This window comes from Brassica napus, chromosome C7 (assembly GCF_020379485.1).
Source record: "Brassica napus cultivar Da-Ae chromosome C7, Da-Ae, whole genome shotgun sequence".
Classification (NCBI taxonomy): Eukaryota; Viridiplantae; Streptophyta; class Magnoliopsida; order Brassicales; family Brassicaceae; genus Brassica; species Brassica napus.
The window spans coordinates 11,668,743-11,688,723 of record NC_063450.1 but is presented as its reverse complement, the minus strand read 5'-3'; the positions used below and the strand labels follow the sequence as shown (position 1 = coordinate 11,688,723).

At 41.8% G+C, this 19,981-nt stretch overlaps 2 protein-coding genes across 2 annotated transcripts; both read right to left on the bottom strand.

Moving 5' to 3' along the window:
* Positions 1 to 8,430: 8,430 nt before the first annotated feature.
* Positions 8,431 to 9,471, bottom strand: LOC125590413. The gene is made up of 2 exons (XM_048763976.1): positions 9,007 to 9,471; positions 8,431 to 8,889 (listed from the first exon to the last, which is right to left on the bottom strand). Exons 1-2 carry the CDS (start codon positions 9,469 to 9,471, stop codon positions 8,431 to 8,433), a joined length of 924 nt encoding a protein of 307 aa, XP_048619933.1.
* Positions 9,472 to 14,768: 5,297 nt separating this feature from the next.
* Positions 14,769 to 16,928, bottom strand: LOC106373372. Its single transcript, XM_013813553.1, has 4 exons — positions 16,718 to 16,928; positions 16,086 to 16,555; positions 15,672 to 15,783; positions 14,769 to 15,115 (listed from the first exon to the last, which is right to left on the bottom strand). The coding sequence occupies exons 1-4, from the start codon at positions 16,926 to 16,928 to the stop codon at positions 14,769 to 14,771; spliced, it is 1,140 nt and encodes a 379-aa protein (XP_013669007.1).
* Positions 16,929 to 19,981: the final 3,053 nt, after the last annotated feature.

Below are 19,981 nucleotides of genomic sequence, written 5' to 3'. Positions count from 1 at the left end.
AGAACCGAGATGGCTAATAAGCTCTGATACCACTTATAACGCCCCCACCCGCCCACGGCTAATGGGCCACACACACCCTCTCACTCGGCCCGTGGGCCCCATCCCATCCGACGGGTGGTGCATTAAAATATATAACTCAGTCGAAACATAATATATCACTCAGCCAAAACATAATATATAACTCAGTCACAACTTACCGGAGAAGACGATTTCATAGATACGGTTGCGCTGAAGACGATTTCGTAAAAACGATTGCGCCGAAGACGATTTTGTAGAAACGATTGGAGACGAATATTTCGGTGACAACGTGATCAGAGAAGACAAGAAAGTTAGGTCAGAGACAGTAAACACAATGTCGACGGTTAGGGTTAGTTCATTCGAGAGTTCGACAAAGAAAAAAGTTGTGTAGTTGTGATTAAGGAGATGCTTGATTGTCCATTTTTAACGTGAAAGGAGACGGTTGATTATCTTCTGACGTGGATATATTAATTATCTACGTGGATTTATTCTTTAACATAATTTCAATTAACAAAAAAACATTCTCAGGTAATTACGTCGCCTGTAGTTACCTGAGACGTGTGATGAAGAAGACATTTTCTTTGTAATGTTAGAAAATACCACAAATTCCTACGTTTATTTTCCAAGGGAATCAGTTGTCAGGATCGGGAAACTAGTGTGATCTCTGAAATGGGGATGGGTGTGGCACGGTGACGCGTTCCGCGCAAAGAGGGCTGAGTTCATTTCAGCGGTTGTTCCGTCGGTCTACAGTTGCCAATGTGTTCCTCTTTTGAAGCGAGAATGTCTCTGCTTGTGGCACATTGATACCAGTAAGTATGACAACATGTGTAACCGCTGTTTCTGCATCAAAGAGGTGGGGCTGTCGTGAGTTTGAACCTATGAGCCTAATTAGGGACACAAGGAAGTGGTGAAGATGCATTGTATCAGAATCTTATCTTTTTATGTTCTTTGCTATGCCATTGTGTATGTATAACAACATATTAATGTATGAAAGGGTTTGTGTTTAATTATGTTAGAGTTATCGTTTAATTATGTCTGAGTTATCGTTTATTTACGGCTGAGTTATCGGTTATTTAAGGCTGAGTTATCGGTTATTTACGGCTGGGTTTATGTTTAACTATGTCTGAGTTATCGTTTATTTACGGCTGAGTTATCAGTTATTTAAGGCTGGGTTATCGGTTATTTACGGCTGGGTTTATGTTTAATTATGTCTGAGTTATCGTTTAATTATGTCTCAGTTATTGTTTATTTATGTTTGAGTTATTGTTTATTTACGGCTGAGTTATCGTTTAATTATGTCTGAGTTATCGTTTATTTACGACTGGGTTATCATTTAAGGATGTGTGAGTTATCATTTATTTACGGTTGGGTTATATTTAATATACGGCTGAGTTAAACCAACCTAATACGTTAAGGCTGAGTTAATAAACGTTACAGCTGAATTTCATAAAACGTTATGGCTGAGTTTCATAAAACATAAAGGCTGAGTTATGATTACAGAACATGACTATGCAAAGAAGAAGTAGTAGCAAAGTAAGGCCATACCAACCCCACAAACCACCACATTCCTCAAACACTGCACCTTTATCGCCTTATCTAACTCTTTCTCCAACTGAGCTATGTTAACTCTCAGATCTGACATACCTTTGTTCATGTCATTCATCACTGATTTCATATCGTCTACTGTGGGAACCGAAATTCACACCATCGATTATAATAAATAATAATGGAGGAAAACCGAGTGAACCCGTTTTTCCTTGAAGGTCCGAATTCTCTGCGTAATCACTTTAGAACGATAAAAAGATAGATAATCGCTCAGAGGCGTTTTATTTAATAGTATGAATACAAGATTTCTCCGAAAGGAGTAGAGATATGCTAACTATCGGAACAACAAGACAAGAGGCGGCCAAGATGTCCTAAGCCTTGCCGTGCTAGTCTAACCACCTAAGCCCTAAGTTCTCTAAGCTAGCAGGAGTTCTCTAAGTCTAAATTCTTGGATCCCCTTTTCTTCTGCTCCTGCTCTCCTTATATAGTCGTTCTAGGTCGGTGGCCCATCCTTCGCCTTCGGGCCCAAGTCTATCTCTTTTGGGAATATTCCTTTTTTCGTCGATCTTGATAGTTATCCTCGAATCTTTACATTTATCCTTGGAAACTTAGCATTTATCGTATTTCTGCGAGTTAGGACAAACCGTCATAACTTTTATGGGCTCGAATCCCTTCTGAGAGCGTAGATGGGCCTCTACACCAGTTTGGATCCTTGCGGACCGTTCTTAGGCCTTTTGGCGTTTATACGATTTCTCGGTTTTAGTCATAAAACTTTGAGAATAACTTTAATCAAAACGAAACGAGAAGTATATGGTCCCGAAGGTCGGATATCACAGTTATACGGAAGATACGGGAGTCGAAGTAAGTCGGACAGGCCGGGATCAGGTCGAGCTCGCCGGGCGAGCCGACTCGCGTGACGGCTGAACTCGTCGGGGAGCACAACCACACGACGGTTCAGCTCGCCGGCGAGCTGACCGGCGCGATGGTTGAGCTCGCCGGGCGAGTGCAACCACACGACGGTTCAGCTCGCCGACGAGCTGACCGGCATGATGGTTGAGCTCGCCGGGCGAGTATAACCACACGTCGGTTCAGCACGCCGGCGAGCTGATCGACGTGATAGTTGAGCTCGCCGGCGAGCTGACCCGCGTGATGGTTCAGCTCTCCGGCGAGAGGCTTTTGTGCGGAATTCGCTCGTTCGTTCACTTCCGATCTTTCTTTCAGTGAATGTTTTGTGAGAAATCCGTGAATAAGAAATAATCATAGCCGTTGATTTCGAAATAACCATTTTTGACCCCAACAGTTAGCCCCCCAGCCCGTAAGACTCGGAGACGATTTGGCGGGCGAATGTTGTGAATTAGAAATCAAAATCATTGGCTAAGAATATTTATTGCGGAAATCCACCTTATAAGTGGCAACTCACCAGTCCTCATTCTTCACACATCTCTTTCTCTCACATTCTCTTTTCTTCAAATTACCTATCAAGAATGTCTTCCCCCCCAAGTGAAAATAAAAGCTCCGACATAGAGATGGGTGAGGCCAACTCGGCACTTCCGACTCCGGCCATGCATGAAGCTACTCCAACCTTTGTTGCCGGGTTTCTTTCTTTCAAAGAGAGACTGTCCAGACGCAGTGCCGAAAAGGAAGGGGGTCGGATTCAGCCTGAGGTGCCAGCTATCCTTTCTTCGCCTGCGATGTCGACCTCGGCTGGAGGAAACAAGTCCCTTGGTGATGCCACGCCCCTAGCAGAATCGGCCATGGTTCCTGTTCAAGTTCTGGAGGTCTCGGCTCAACCCTCGGGCTCTTCGACCACACCAGTCCCAGCTCCTAAGGAGGAGAAGGCGACGGAGTTGATGCCTCCGCCTTTGGATAGGAAGGAGATCGTCCTAGGGCTTCCCGCATCCAGTGCTACTCCTTTGACCAAAAGTCGCAAGAGGACTGGCGCTGCGACCGAGACCGTCAAGAAGAGGAGATGTACCGCTGGCGCGGAAGGGGAGCCCTCGGGACCTTTGTCGCAACATCGTGCCAAGGTTTGTTTTGACTATTTTCAGCATAAGCCACCTTGTTCTACGATTATCCTGACCCTTATTTCATGTATAGTTTGTATCCCTGATTGACGGGATGCTCAGCGACTGCGGATCAGAGATAGAGCGTTCGACAAGGGGCCTGGCTGAATCGCGAGAGGCATTGGAACAAGCCGAGGCCGCGTTGAAATCTACTGAAGCTGCTCGTGCTACTGAGCTCTCTCAGCTGGAGGTTTGGGTCAGCGATCTCGAGCGGGACCTCGGAAAGTCGGCGAGCGAATTGTTCAAGCTGAAGAAAGAGAAGAAGAGCAAGGCTTCCGAAGTCCGTCATCTCCAGCGTGAAATTCAGAACCGAGAAGAGTCGAGGACTGTTGTTTCGAGGGATGATTTTCACGCTTGCCTGACGAGGATGGCTGTTCTGTTTGATTCCCTCATGGCAGTCCGTTAGAAGGACCTGGCTCTGGCGAGCGTCAAGGGAAGCCTGAACGAGATCCACCTGCTCGAAGGCGACATGGCTCCGACTCTGGACTCCGAAGAAGCCAGGCTGTTGTCTCGCAAGGAGGAGTTGAAGGCTTTTGACGGGGACTTCGACTCGATCCTCTCTCAGCTGCAGTTCGAGTGCACCCTCACGCCGTGTTCGGGAGAGACCGAAGGGCAAGGCCCCGTGGCTGAAGAAGGTGGAGATGTTGCGAGCAGGAGAGGAAACGACGAAGCGGCCGAGGGAGGCGATGGCTGTGAGGTTGAGGATGAAGGTGGTGCTCCGAGGAGTGCTTAGCGTAACAAATCCTTTCAGGAATTTTTTTTATTTTATGTTTTGGCATGTTTGTGAGGCCACAGTTTGCATGTTTCGGAACTGGCCGTTGGTGGCTTTCAATCCCTGCCCTTGTTAGGGCTTTTTGTATAATGCTTGGCTCAATCTATAAAACCTTTTCGGCTTATTATAAATCAAGAGAACTCCGGGTTTTTCAAAGTTAGAGGGCAAAGGAGTGAGTTGTCGTCTCGTTCTTTGCTCCCGGACGATCACCACATCCATAGTCTGTTGAGCGCGCAGCTTTTGCTTTATGCGAGTACTCGTGAAAACGTATAGACTTAAGTGAAGAGACAAGTTTTGGGATCTCATATCGGGATGTCGATATTATGCCTTTGAGATGTCAGGATCCAGCAAGACTGGGTTTAGGGCAAGACCTAGGTTTACTTTCGGACTAAGGCTATGCGATGACAAGTCGGCTTTCGTTTTGCATGTTTGCGATTTCTACCTGATTCGTACTGATATAAAGTCCGCGAAGTGTTATCAGCTTATATGACTTGTCTTGGCATGAATCGAGCTACTTCCAAAGGCCGTTTGGAGGTGCTGGCCAAAATTTTGAATTTTTTTGTATAGCGCGCTATAATATCCTTGTCGGATGTAAGAGAGCCTATCCTTTCGAGGGCGGCTAGTGTCTGTTTAGGACGTTAGGGTTCGTTTGTTGTGATCAGCAACAAAGAAGTGATGCCATTTTAAAGGCATTTTACCGTTAGAGGTATGTTGATTTTGGAAACAAGAGTGTTGTTTCCATAAGTGTTGGAAAGACCGTAACTTAAAGCGTGTTGCGACGTCTCACAGTGCCAGAAGTTAATCTCTTTGTTTTGAGCCGCGTTTTTCTTGCAGGCTTTTTACCAAGGATGTTTTTTTATGAGCATTCGTGGGTTTGTTGGTTTTAGCGTGATAGCTGATTTAGGCGTTCTGGGCGAGTTCTGGACCGCCGTTCTAGCCGTTTGTCGGATAGTGGGCTTAGCGATTGTAGCGTCGCATTTTTTTTTTCCGTAAAAAGTTTCGAAAAGATCGACTTTTTGAAAGTTGTGGGAGTATACGAGTATACGTACCCATTCCCCCCATTTTTTTAAGATGGGGGGGGGGTAGCTGAACTCGCTAGGCGAGCTGCCTACGTACCCTTTTTTCGGGGATCAAGCCATCTCGTAGTTCTTTGGATCCACTTTACGATTAGTGGTAGTATTTCTTAAGATGCATCGCGTTCCAGGTTCTTTGGATCTTGAAGTCCTGCATGTTTGCGATTTGGTATGATCCTGGTCAGACTACCTTTATGACCTTGTATGGACCTTCCCAGTTTGCTCCCAGTTTTCCTGCGTTACGTTCGGCAGTGTTTTGGAAGACTTTGCGAAGGACCAGGTCACCTTCTTTGAACCTGCGATGGCGAAATTTTGAGTTGTAGTATTTTGCGGCGGTGTGCTGGTAATTTTGGATTCGTATGAGAGCTTGATCTTGCCGCTCGTTAATAAGATCGAGTTCGTCAAGCAGCATCGCGCTGTTAAGATCTTTTCGTTCGGGGAGGAATCTTCTCCGTACTCCAGGAAATTCTACTTCCGCGGGGATCATACATTCTGTTCCGTAAACGAGGGCGAATGGGGTTTCACCCGTAGCCCGTCTCGGGGTCGTACGATGCGACCAAAGAACTCCTTCGAGCTCTTCTGCCCATCGCCCCTTTTTGGCTTCTAAGCACTTTTTTAACCCGTCGAGGACGGTTTTGTTGATGGTCTCTGCCTGGCCATTGCACTGCGGATATCTGGGAGTCGACTTGGTCAGTCGTATCTTCCACTTCTCGCAGAATGCTTCAAATCGGGAAGAGATGAACTGAGATCTGTTGTCTGTCACGATTTCGTAAGGGACCCCGTGTCTGGTGACGATGTTCTTCCAGACGAAGTTCTCGACATGTACGTCTTTGATACTTGCGTAGGAATCTGCCTCTACCCACTTTGAGAAGAAATCCGTGAGGACCAGGAGGAAGCGTTTCTGCTTCGAGTTATGTAATGGCCCGACGATATCCATGGACCATCGCATGAAGGGATACGGAGACGAGATGGACGAGAGGACTTCCGCGGGTTGATGGATTGTCAGCGCGTGCCTTTGGCATTTTTCGCACTTCCGTGCGAACTTCTCGCAGTCTTTGATCATAGTTGGCCAGTAATAACCATGGCGTTTTATTTTTACGGCGAGAGATCTTCCGCCGGAGTGGTTCCCACATGATCCGGAATGAACCTCCTCCATTACTCTTCTTGCTTTTTCGCCTTCAGCGCAGGTCATGAGTGGGCCGGAGAATCTCCATTTGTAGATTTCTCCTTCTACCGTTACATATCGCGCGGCCTGGGTCTTGTTTTGCGGGCCGCCCATTTCTCAGTGGGAAGCGTTCCGTTGATTATGTATGCTCGGATTGGCTCTAGCCATGGGCTGTCGCAGCCGTATTCCGACTGATCCACGTTTTCTTCTGGTGGGTCTTCGACTTCCTCCGCATTTTTGATTTGTGCTTGAATCAGATTGGCGACCACTGGTGGTCCGATGCTTGGGTGTTCGATGAACTCGACGGGGATTACTCGTCTTAGTCCAGAATCCGAACTTGATGCGAGTGCGGCCAAGGCATCCGCCTGAGTGTTTTCCGAGCGAGGAATCCTAGTGAGGGCGAAGTGGTTAAAGTCTCGGGAGAGGTCTTGGATGAGTTTTAGATATGCATCCATTCTTTCGTCCCTCGCTTCGTATTCTCCGCTGTACTGATTTGCGACTAACTGAGAGTCACAGTAAGCGTGAATGTTGCGGATCTTAAGCCCATGGGCTAACCGTAGTCCTGCGACGAGTGCTTCATATTCGGCCACGTTGTTCGACGCATAGAATTCCAATCGGAACGACTGTTCCAAGACTTCGCCGGTCGGAGACGTGAGCCGGATTCCGATCCCGGATCTTTGTTTGGACGATGATCCGTCGACGTGAAGGATCCAGGTTGAGTCCGGTTCCGTGTTTGTCATATCCCCCGTGGGCAATTCTACCAAGAAGTCCGCTAGTACTTGAGATTTTGCGCAGGTTCTTGGGCGGTACTCCACGTCGTACTCGCTTAGTTCGATTGCCCATTTTGCGAGTCGTCCTGACTGACTCGGACTGTGCAAGATCGTTCGCAGGGGGAAGGTGGTGAGGATTATTATGGTATGCGACTGAAAGTACGGCCGGAGTTTCTTTGCCGATGTCACAACTGCGAATGCTAGTTTCTCCATCAGGGGATACCGGGTCTCAGCGTCCAGTAACGTTTTGCTTATGTAGAAGATTGGTTTTTGCTCACCGCGTTCCTCTCTAATCAAAACGCCGCTTACCGCTGTTGTGGAGATTACGATGTACAGGAACAATGGTTCTCCCTCCACTGGTTTTGCGAGGACGGGAGGAGTGGCCAGGTAACGTTTTAGCTGTTGGAAAGCTTTCTCACATTCCTCCGACCTTTCGAACTTCTTATTCCCTTTCAGCGTGTCGTAGAAAGGAAGACACTTATCCGTCGAGCGCGAGGTGAAACGGTTCAAGGCCGCGACTCTTCCGGTTAGCCTTTGGACTTCCCGTTTCGTCTTTGGCGAGACCATCTCTATTAACGCATTTATCTGCTTAGGATTGGCTTCGATCCCACGACACGTGACTAGGTACCCGAGAAATTCTCCTGATGCCACCGCGAATCTACGCTTTGCAGGGTTCAGTTTCATGTTGTGGGCGTTAGGTCTTGCAAAGCACTCCTCCAAATGGGAGACGTGGTCGTGCTCGTCAAGAGACTTTACGAGCATGTCATCGATGTATACCTCCATAGTCTTGCCGAGCTGTTCGGAGAAAATTCGATTGACAAGTCGCTGGTAAGTGGCGCCTGCATTCTTGAGACCGAAAGGCATTACTTGTAGCAATATGTTCCCCGATCGGTGATGAACGCAGTTTTCTCACGATCGTGGGATTCATCATGATCTGATTGTACCCGGAGAAGGCATCCATAAATGATAAGATTTTGTTCCCTGCTGTTGCTTCGACCAGTCGGTCGATGTGCGGGAGTGGGAATCAATCCTTTGGACAGGCCTTGTTGAGATCGGTGAAATCGACGCATACTCGCCATTTACCATTTTTCTTTTTGACCACGACCGGGTTAGCGAGCCAGTTTGGATACCTAACTTCTGTTATTGATCCGACCTTCAGGAGTCTTTCGACTTCCTCATTTACCGCGGTGGCACGCTCCGGTCCTAGCTTTTGCCTTTTTTGTTTGACGGGTCTATAGGTCGGATCGATGTTAAGCTCATGACACGTTATGCCGATATCGATCCCTGGCATATCTTCCGCAGCCCAAGCGAACGCATTGGGGTTCTTTTTGAGACAGGCGATGAGCTCTGTCTTTAGTGGCTCGCAGAGGTTGGCTCCAATCTCGACGCATCGTTCCGGAGAGGATTCGTCGAGGCAGATCAAAATTACCGGTTCGCAAGTCAGTTTGCGCTTCCCTTCTAGGGCTTCGGCCCTTTGAGATTGCTAGAAGACTTCCGAGTCTCATTCCGGGGCGTTCTCATCGCGAGTCAGCTTTCTTTTCTTTTTATGGGAAGTTTCAATCGCAAAGTTCTTTCTTTTTAACTCGGCGGCGAAACATACTTGCGACATCCTGCGGTCTCCTTGTATAGTTTCGACTCCACGAGGGGTTGGAAACTTAAGGCACAGATGGAATGTCGAAGGGATCGCTCGCATTGAATTCAGCCATGGAGTACCGACGATCGCGTTGTACGATGTTGGGCGGTCGATGACTAAGAATTCTGTGACTTTGATGATGCTCCCGGCTTTAACAACGAGGTCGATCGAGCCGAAAGTCATAGTAGCATTTCCCGAGAGTCCGAATATCGGGCTGGGTCTTTCCGTAACGGCGCACAGATCGATCTCCATTCTTTCGAGGGTACTTTTGTGGATAATATTGGCCGAGTATCCGGTGTCGACCAACACTCTCGCTACGTCGATGTCCTGGATCGTCAGCTCGATGACAAGGAGATCGTTGTGGGGTTTGGCCTGATCGGCCGTTGCCCGGTCATTGAAAGAAACGACATAGTTAGCTGCTGGAGCGGACATCCTGTGTCTTTTATCGTTTAGTGATTTTTGAGTTAGAGAATTCGTCATCCCCCCTGCTTCTAGCGCCAAACTGTGGGAACCGAAATTCACACCGTCGATTATAATAAATAATAATAGAGGAAAACCGAGTGAACCCATTTTTCCTTGAAGGTCCGAATTCTCTGCGTAATCACTTTAGAACGATAAAAAGTTAGATAATCGCTCAGAGGCGTTTTATTGAATAGTATGAATACAAGATTTCTCCGAAAGGAGTAGAGATATGCTAACTATCGGAACAACAGGACAAGATGCGGCCAAGACGTCCTAAGCCTTGCCGTGCTAGTCTAACCACCTAAGCCCTAAGTTCTCTAAGCTAGCAGGAGTTCTCTAAGTCTAAATTCTCGGATCCCTTTTTCTTCTGCTCCTGCTCTCTTTATATAGTCGCTCTAGGTCGGTGGCCCATCCTTCGCCTTCAGGCCCAAGTCTATCTCTTTTGGGAATATTCCATTTTTCATAGATCTTGATAGTTATCCTCGAATCTTTACATTTATCTTTGGAAACTTAGCATTTATCGTATTTCTGCGAGTTAGGACAAACCGTCATAACTTTTATGGGCTCGAATCCCTTCTGAGAGCGTAGATGGGCCTCTAGACCAGTTTGGATCCTTGCGGACCGTTCTTAGGCCTTTTGGCGTTTATATGATTTCTCGGTTTTAGTCATAAAACTTCGAGAATAACTTTAATCAAAACGAAACAAGAAGTATATGGTCCCGAAGGTCGGATATCACAGCTATACGGAAGATACGGGAGTCGAAGTAAGCCGGACATGCCGGGATCAGGTCGAGCTCGCCGGGCGAGCCGACTCGCGTGATGGCCGAACTCGCCGGGGAGCACAACCACATGACGGTTCAGCTCGCCGGCGTGATGGTTGAGCTTGCCGGCGAGCTGACCCGCGTGATGGTTCAGCTCTCCGGCGAGTGGCTTTTGTCCGGAATTCGCTCGTTCGTTCACTTCCGATCTTTCTTTCAGTGAATGTTTTGTGAGAAATCCGTGAAGAAGAAATAATCATAGCCGTTGATTTCAAAATAACCATTTTTGACCCCAACATCTACCTCTTCCATCAAACACTTATCCGTCCATTTGAATAAATGTCTCTGATTTCACCAACATAACCAGATCTGAGTATCACATTCAGAACATGATAAATAAATAAAAAAATCTAATTATATCCTTTTGCACAGCAATAGTACAATCTTCCGGGATTTGTATCTGATCCAGATGTAAATATTTTAGCGGGTTCACCAAACCAACACTGTTTCGGCGTTTCTCTTTCCACATTCCTACGTCGCCTGTAGTTACCTAAGACTCATGATGAAAAAAACATTTTCTTTGTAATGTTAGAAAATACCACAAATTCCTACGTTTATTTTAAAATTAAGACAAAATAAAATAAAATTTATAAAGTATTATCGTCCCGGTATTATAAAGGCCTCAATATTTGGTTTGATCCGTATTTACCGCATATTTGAAGCGCCATAATTAAATGACAACTCAGTCATATCAAGAAAGACGAAACATTCCATTATTAAAATATAAAATGGCTAAGTTATATTATAGGTTGATTAAACAATGGGCTGAGTTATATAAACTTTCACGGCTGAGTTACCGTAAACATTGAGGCAGAGTTATTTAAAATTATAAGGTATTATCGTCTCGATATTATAAAGGCCTCGATATTAGGTTTGAACCATTTTTTCCACACACTTGATGCGCCATGTGGACAACACGGTCAAATCAAGAAAGACGAAACATCCCATTATTATAATATTTAGTTATGTAAACGTTATGGCTGAGTTATATTAACGTTACGACTGAGTTATATTAACATTTACGACTGAGTTATATAAATGTTATGGCTGAGTTATATGTTTTTACGGCTGAGTTATATAAACATTTACGGCTGAGTTATATAAACGTTATGGCTGAGTTATATAAACGTTTGGCTGAGTTATATAAACATGGTGGATGAGTTATCTAAACATTTATGGCTAAGTTATATTAACATATACGGCTGAGTTATATTAACATTTACGGATAAGTTACATTAACGTTATGGCTGAGCTATACGACATAATATAAGAGAAATACAAAATAGACATGTCGAATTACATTCATAAACCAAAATTATCAGGTTCAAACTCTTCAAAAATGTCTACAAGAGCAAGCCAAACTCTAGTTAACATCCACTCAGGCTTCTCGCCACCATGCGCCCAACACCTCTTCAACCACCGCATTTGATCTCGAAATAGCATTCTGGCCACGAGATTAAAATGTGTCCAGACTAGAAAATTATGCCTCGGATCCCACGTGTTTTTTCGCTAAAAGAAGACAACGAATATTAGTGTTGTTGGCAAAAAATATAACAAATTACACCTAACCGGTGCTTACAACGAGTATAAGAAACCAGCGTTCCTTAAAATGAGCGGGAATGAAGCGGTATGTCGGCCACTCATGAACCCATCCTTTTCGAAGAATCTCTGGGATCGCCTGCGAAAGTTCATGTAAAAAATCTAAACCACATAACAGAGGTTTTATCAATGCAGACACCCGGACCCGGGTCTAGAACTAGGAGGTTCTCTCGATTTGCAGTGCTTAAACTGGCATTCACAGCTTTGCATGCTGAGATGGAAGGATTACTTTGGGCAGCCGCATGTATGAGAGAAAGAAGGATCACTTCAGTACGGTTCGAGACAGATTGCTCGGACTTAGTCGACATGACTACAAACCCGATGGACTGGCCAGCATTCGCGACAGAGATTGAAGAGTTCCAGTGGTTACAGGATGACTTCGAGGATGTGAGATTATCTCATATTCCTCGGTGTCGGAATGGCCGGGCAGACGCGTTAGCGAAAGATGCAAGGACCAGAGATTATATTTTCTCCCATATAGATCAGACCCGGACAGATGGAGATGCTTTTCGGAGAATCGGCTCGTCTGTTCTCCACTTGATCTAGCCTAGATGGGAAGACGACAAACAAACAAAAAAAAAGACTGGCATTCACACTGCTGGCAAACTTTAATGACCAACCAGGGACAATCAACATATTTTCCCTTTTTTCTAAAGAAAGAAGGTGTGAGAAAAGGGAACTATATATAGAGAGATATAGAAGTCATACGTCGCGAGATTAACTTAATCAGATTTCTCAAGATCTTTTTCCCGCCCAGAATACGAAAAGACATGAGTAAGTTCCACTTTACGGCTGAGTTATTAAACATTTACGGCTGGCTTATTATTTGGGGTTTAGGGTTTAGGTTAATTATTTAGGGTTTAGGGATAGTTATTTAGGATTTAGGATTAGGATTTTTAGTTCTATTACCACTAGGAAATATAAGAGCACAAATTCAGTTGAAAGTATATAGTATATGGTTTACTTTGGTTAAAACTTCACATCTTATATCTAAATGTAATACAATTTATACCTAAAGATCATGATTGATTCTAAACTTGTAAATTCAATAAAGGAGACACATTCAGTTGATTATATATTCACTTCAAACTGATAATTGGAGCTTCAGTATAACTTTATAAATTATTTCAATTTCATTTTTCGATTTTAGGGTTTGGTTGAGGTATGGCTGAGTTATCACCCCACGATACGGCTGAGTTATATTTACCATTATGACTGAGTTATATAAGCATTTTTCGACTTTAGGGTTTTGTTGAGGTATGGTTGAGTTATCACCCCACGATACGACCGAGTTATATTTACCATTATGGTTGAGTTATATAAGCATTTTCCGACTTTAGGGTATGTTTGAGGTATGGCTGAGTTACACATATACAACACGGCTCAAATATATGAGAGATAATACTGAGATTTATAAGCGAAAGTCAAATACAACACAAAGTTATTTTTTTTCCTCCAACACTGTTAAGCACAGTATTTCCTCCTTCATCGAGGATTTCTGCTGCCATCTTCACCCGTAAACCTTGAATATTTTTATCGTTTATCTCATCAAAAGTTACCCCAAGCGCTAAACATTCGACAAAATTCAACGAATACACCCTCACAATCGCCAATTTGGGTTTTTTGTGGAATATTTTTTGTCTTTCCTCCTTCTGAACGCGAACTGCTTTTTACTAGGTTTTCGGAGATTGGCAGGAATAATATCATACAACATCACAGGGAGCATTTGTGTTAGCGGCCTAAATGAATTTATCATCCTATTCTCACTTTCGGGTGCTACATGTCCAATGATTGGATCGTAGCCATCAATCTTCTCCTTCTTCAGATCCACGTGAAACGCCACCCAGTGATCGCCACTAACTTGAAGCACTCCGTACAAGTGATCCACATCTTCAAACCACTTCAAGTTTGTTTGACATTCATCGGGAATATTACCATTTGCTAAATATTCATAACCAGTGCCTTTGAACTTCATCAGAGTAGGTTTTATCTTGAACTGCTTGTAATCGTGAACCCATACAGTGAAGAACCAAGGGTGAATAAAGGCAATGCGCTTGGACCAGAAAGGGTTGGGATCTCGCATGGACCTTCCAACGAGGACTTTCATATACGCAGCGACATGCTACATAATGAAGATTAACTAAGTCATCAAATAATATATAACTCAGCTGTAATATAATATATAACTCAGCCATAAAAGAATATATAATCAGCCATAATAGAATATATAATTCAGCCATAATATAACTCAGCTGTAATTGAATATATAACTCAGCCGTAAAATAATATAACTCAGCTGTAATATAGACTTTCAGTGATGAGTATGCTGTAGAAGTCATCCTCATAGTCAGTTGTTCTTATAATAGGTCTTTAGTTGCTGGTGCTGGTTGTTTGGGTGGAATGGCTTTAATGTGTTGCATAAGTTTTTCCAATTTCGCTTGATCAACAGGTGCTAGAGGATCATATATTACTGATGAAGGCTCAAACTTCTTCCTCATGCACGTCGTTCCATTGTCTCCAATGTAAGGAAAAACTGGTGCTGAAGAAACGTCCATCAATGCACACCCCTGTGGAGATAATTGAACACTTCTCTCCTGGTAATCTTTTATTCTGGCATATCTAATCAGTTCCTCTTCCTCGACATCAGACTCCGGCAACAATTCGTTATGTGCCGCGAGAATTTCGTCGGTCACTTCCGCAATGCTACTGTCCCCACTCGGCGTCTTAATCTTTACTCTTATACAATTGGCACGCGGTGGAGTGACAGTTGGAGCAAGGCCCTCCTTTATCTCAGCCACCTTTTACTTCTTTAACTCAGCCTCCTTCTTCTTAGCAGCGGCTTCTTGCTTCTTTAACTCATCATGTTTTTTTTCTCAGTCGCCCCCTTCCTCTTTAACGCAGCCTCTTCCCTCTTCTTAGCAGCGGCCTCCTTCTTTGTTAACACAGCCTCATCATCCTTCTGTTTTGGATTGCCCATGCGGCCTCCTTCCTTACCAGCCTTAGCATCCTTAGCACCTTTAGCAGGAGAAACAATAATTGAATCAAGAGCAGCATCTTTATCAGCTGTTGCAGCAACTTTAGCCTCAGGTGTTGCAGCAGCTTTAGCAGGTGTTGCAGCAGATTTAGCACGTGTTGCAATGGCACTACCAAACTCATCAACCAAAGTCTTTTTCACCTCTGAAGCCTTATCAAGATCCTCTGCCAATTTATTTTTCTCCCCAAACCCTTACCCATGGGCTTAGCTAACGTTGGAATATTGACAGATTTCTGTTGTGTATTCGACTGCGGTGATATCAACTCTAAAGATTGTTCGAGACCTTTTGAGAGATTATCAGAGTTTTTGGCACTTTCCCCTACCCCCAGATGTTTAAGACGCTCATCGACTGAAGCTTTCACTATATCATCAATGGTCTTCTAATCCATATTTGGCGTGTTCCGGGCTTCGTAAAAATCAAACCGAAAGTCAAATCGTTTCAAATCGACCTTCATATAGATCAAATTTTCGGGGCATATGATCCAGAGTACTCATTATGGTCATCAGGGCCCCCATTGTTCCCCAAGTCTTCCCTTTCCTCCTCGTTAGAACCATTTCCGGTTGCAGAAGCTTCAACCTCACTGGTGTTCACTTTCTTATGTTTCTTAACTTCTTTCTTATGCTTCTTAGTGGGTGGCTCAGTTTCTTACAAAACTCCACCCTTCATTTTTCTCTTCTTCTCCTTCCCCTGCACTTCCCAAAAACCTCTAACAAATATACCTCCATGTGTGTATGTTATCAAGTTAATGAGTTGTGGGTCGTCATCTTCACTCATCCATTGAGAAAACATCTCTTCAACTGAGTCCTTCATAATCATTTTCCTCACACGCACCTGCAATATTAACTCATAACTCAGCCACCATAACACGTAACTCAGCATCAATTATAATAATTCAGCCATCAAATAACTCATAACTCAGCCACCAATTACTTAATAATTCAGCCATCAAATAACTCATAACTCAGCCACAAATTTCTTAATAATTCAGCCATCTAACAACTCAAAACTCAGCCACCAATTACTTAATAACTCATCTATCAAAAACGACTCAGCCTACTACAAAATAATAACTCGACGATCATATACTCATAGCTCAGCCACCAAATAACTCATAAATCAGCGTTAAACCTTACCTCGCCATGATCTTTGATCTCCTCAGAGGACAATTTAGTAAAACTTGCACGGGTACGCTTTCCACCCCATCGCAAAAGCGGAATGTCTTCACTATTGACCACTCTCCCAAATTGCTCTTCAAAGCAAGTGACAGATTCATACACCCAACCCATTAACACGTCCTTCATGCCGCTTATTGTGTATGACCCTCCTTGTGGATCCAACATTTTAATGGAGTCAACAAGAACTTCATATGCAGTCCGACCCCATGGATACAACATCATGGCTTCATTGTCGAATACTCTTTTTGCACTTTCAAATGGTATCCTAGAATTATGATGCAAAGCATAAAGTCTCGTGGCTTGAAGAAGTAACAACCCCAACCATTTACGCTTTCCAAAACTCCAAGACTGACAGACCTCTAATGCTGGCTTCAGTTCATCTAACTTGGGTCCCATCCCAAGAGGCAGATTGAACTCCTCCGAAAACGCTTTGTATTGGTCAGGTTCAAAACTTTATGTTGGCACTAGATCTGTGTTTAGCCCAGTGATCTCGCCAAACTCGTGTAAGCAAAACCTGATGGGTTGATCAACAACGAGACTCCAAATCTCCTTTTGCAGTTGTCTACATAGTAGATAATGTATGGTCTTACCAGACCACACGCTTTTGCGTGCAGCTAGCTTAGCAATTACTCCAATAGGAGACTTCTCCTGTTCCAACACATCACGTCCTATTGCTTCTCTAACGTGATGGAATTCTCCTAAATGGAAACTGTGATTAATATTTTTACCTTCTAGATTAGAAGACCCTTCAGGGTAAAGCCTTGGAGGATAATCCTGTGATTGAGCTTCAGAAACATACATCTGATCATATAACCAAAAAATAAATAAGCGACAATATAATATATAATTCAGTCCCAACATAAAATAACTCAGCCACAACATAATATATAACTCAGCCGTACTAGTATATATAACTCAGCTACAACATAATATATAACTCATCACCAACATAAATATAAGTCAGCCACAACATAATATATAACTCAGCCCCAACATAAAAATAACTCAGCCACAACATAATATATAACTCAGCCGTACTAGTATATATAACTCAGCCGCAACATAAAAGTAACTCAGCCACAACATAATATATAACTCAGCCCCAACAAAAATATATAAATAAGTCGAAACATAATATATCACTCAGTCGCAACATAATATATAACTCAGCCGCAACAAAATGTATAACTCAGTCGAAACATAATATATCACTCAGCCGCAACATAATATATAACTCAGTCCCAACTTACCGGAGAAGACGATTTCATAGATACGATTGCGCCGAAGACGATTTCGTAGAAACGATTGCGCCGAAGACGATTTCGGTGACGACGTTATCAGAGAAGACAAGACAGTTAGTTCAGAGGCAGTAAACACAATGTCGACGGTTAGGGTTAGTTCGTTCGAGAGTTCGACGAAGAAAAAAGTTATGTATTTGTGATTAAGAAGACATTTGATTATCCCTTTTTTAACGTGAAAGGAGACGGTTATTATCTTCTGACGTGGATATATTAATTGTCTACCTGGATTTATTGTTTTAACATAATTTCAATTAACAAAAAAACTAATTAAGGGTCTTAATTGTAATTTACTAGGGGTATACAAACATTCTAGTAATTTATAAAAAAATGTATGTTAAAGTCATATCCTAAATTTTCCATAACATTCTAATAATTTCTCATATAACAAATCAAAGTAAACCTGGCTATTGAAATATTTTCTTTGGTTATGCTTAATATCTTTAGAAAGATACTCCCAAGTTTTTTCTCAAACATTTTCTGCCATAGCTAAACTATCATTCATGAGCATCATAATAAACACTTGTTGTAGATAAGTTTCTGAGCTTTGGTAACTTCTCCTTACTATATCATCAGTGCACTCTTGATCATCAATCTAACAACCCCCGAACAAAACTTGCTTCTTTGTAGCCAGCATAAACAACATCTTCAAATGTCATTATATCATCATAACTTGTACGGCCTTTGACAATGTTCACCAACACACGTAAATAATAAGCATCTTCTTGCTTATACGGAGCATAGTTATTTCTACCAACGCTAAATCTTTTTTCTTCTTTTGAACCTCTTCTTGCTCTTTACATAAGTAAGAAGTTAGGAATCTGGGCATATGTGATGGTTCTAGAAAGAGAATCAACTTTGTTAAAACATTGTATTCTCAGTGAGCTTACGGTTGTATTACTGCTTCCATCTTGACTTTGGTTTGAAAAAAATTGTTTTCCTGTAAATGAATATTAAGGTTTTGATATGTTCAAATTACCCCCACACCTCTTTTAATTAAGAGATCGATGTAGTATTTGGGAATCGAATCCACGTGGAATGTGGATCACACAATAGATTGTCAGTTCTGATTATGCTAGATCAATAGTACGAAAGCAGTAGATTAAAACAAAGAAAATATATCGTTTTCTAAACAGATGGGAAGAGCGCTGGATCTAGGATATCAAACATGTAATTATAACTCGTATAAACAGTTTACAAGGGTTCTTAGAATATTCATATACTGTGTAACCAATTTTTGTTGTATATTTGGTTCAATGTAGTTTATCTAGCATATTTATTTAACTGGTTTAGTTTTTTTTCAATTACCTTAGCAGGTTTGGTTTTATGGGCGTGTCATATAATACAATGCTGCTACAAATTAATAACAAGAAATGGTAAGTTTTTCGAGTAACTAAGAAGATTCACGAATATACATGTCAAATGATTTGCCATTGATACGAATCTTAGAGATAAATATAGATTATTAATGCCAGTTGTATAAATCTTTGATTTATGTATTGTGTTATATATACCTGTTATTATGTTATATTCGTTAATAATTGGATTCTATAGTGTATGGTTTGTATAAGTAATTAAGTATTACTAAGAAAATATATTCGAATGTCTATTTATTCATGGTTCAGAAATGATAATCTATGTTATTAATAATCAGTATGTCCGATTAGTAAAGTATACAAACGGTACAAGTCGTATAAGAGAAATATTTTATTTTGGTAGAGCAGATTAGTAATTTATTAGGGCAATTCTCTCGCACATGACCCTAAGTATTTTCATCGAAAGAGCCTCCAAACGAATAAAATGATCAAAAGATTTTTTATTAAAGAGGTGAAATCCTCTTCTACCTTTATTTTATAAATATTCAAATATACATAATTATTTAAATAAATAAATAAATAAAAGAAAAATTATTTTTTATTATTTTTGAATAATACTTTTTTAAATTTAAACTTTTTACTTTTTTTTATTTTTCAAATTAGTTTTTTCAAAAAAATGAAATTTTTTATTTTAAAATCAGAAAATTCTTGTTGAAACTATTTTTAAAATTAGTAATTATTTATTTGTTTTTTAAATGTTAACCCAATTCTCTGAAAACTCTACCCCTCAAATTTAAACTCAAAGTCTAGATTAATTAACTATATGAATTTAAATATTTATTTACCTATTTAATGAAACATATTAGTAATTTTGACTTTTGAGAACTATATTTGTAATTAAAAAAAATTAGGATTATTCAAAGGAATTTATCAATTAATTTATTAATGATGCAATAGATATTCTCATTACTTTATTAGATATTAAATGATAAATCTATTTTAAGTCATGATTTTCTGAAGAATGCCCTGTTTATAAATCACTTATAAAAAAAATTATGACTTCAGTTTTAATAGATAAAAAGAATATTTTTAGTTTTAACTCCGTCAGAGGCTAGTCATCAGTTTGCTTGGATTTTATGGTACATCTAAAAAAATAGAAATAATATGGTTTTCAGTAATATCAATACTGATCTCAGAGATATTCTCTAATTGGTAGAAACTGAATCAAAGATTTGGATTA

What these genes read in the sequence shown, in the direction of transcription:
- LOC106373372 (XM_013813553.1), bottom strand. Translation starts at nt 16,928, where the DNA reads ATGTATGTTTCTGAAGCTCAATCACAGGATTATCCTCCAAGGCTTTAC. An exon ending in ACGCAAAAGCGTGTGGTCTG is followed by an intron (nt 16,556 to 16,717) that starts GTAAGACCATAC and finishes ACCAATACAAAG; the next exon opens with CGTTTTCGGAGGAGTTCAAT. An exon ending in AGATCAAAGATCATGGCGAG is followed by an intron (nt 15,784 to 16,085) that starts GTAAGGTTTAAC and finishes TTAATATTGCAG; the next exon opens with GTGCGTGTGAGGAAAATGAT.
- LOC125590413 (XM_048763976.1), bottom strand. Translation starts at nt 9,471, where the DNA reads ATGTCCGCTCCAGCAGCTAACTATGTCGTTTCTTTCAATGACCGGGCA. An exon ending in GAGACCGCAGGATGTCGCAA is followed by an intron (nt 8,890 to 9,006) that starts GTATGTTTCGCC and finishes GAAGTCTTCTAG; the next exon opens with CAATCTCAAAGGGCCGAAGC.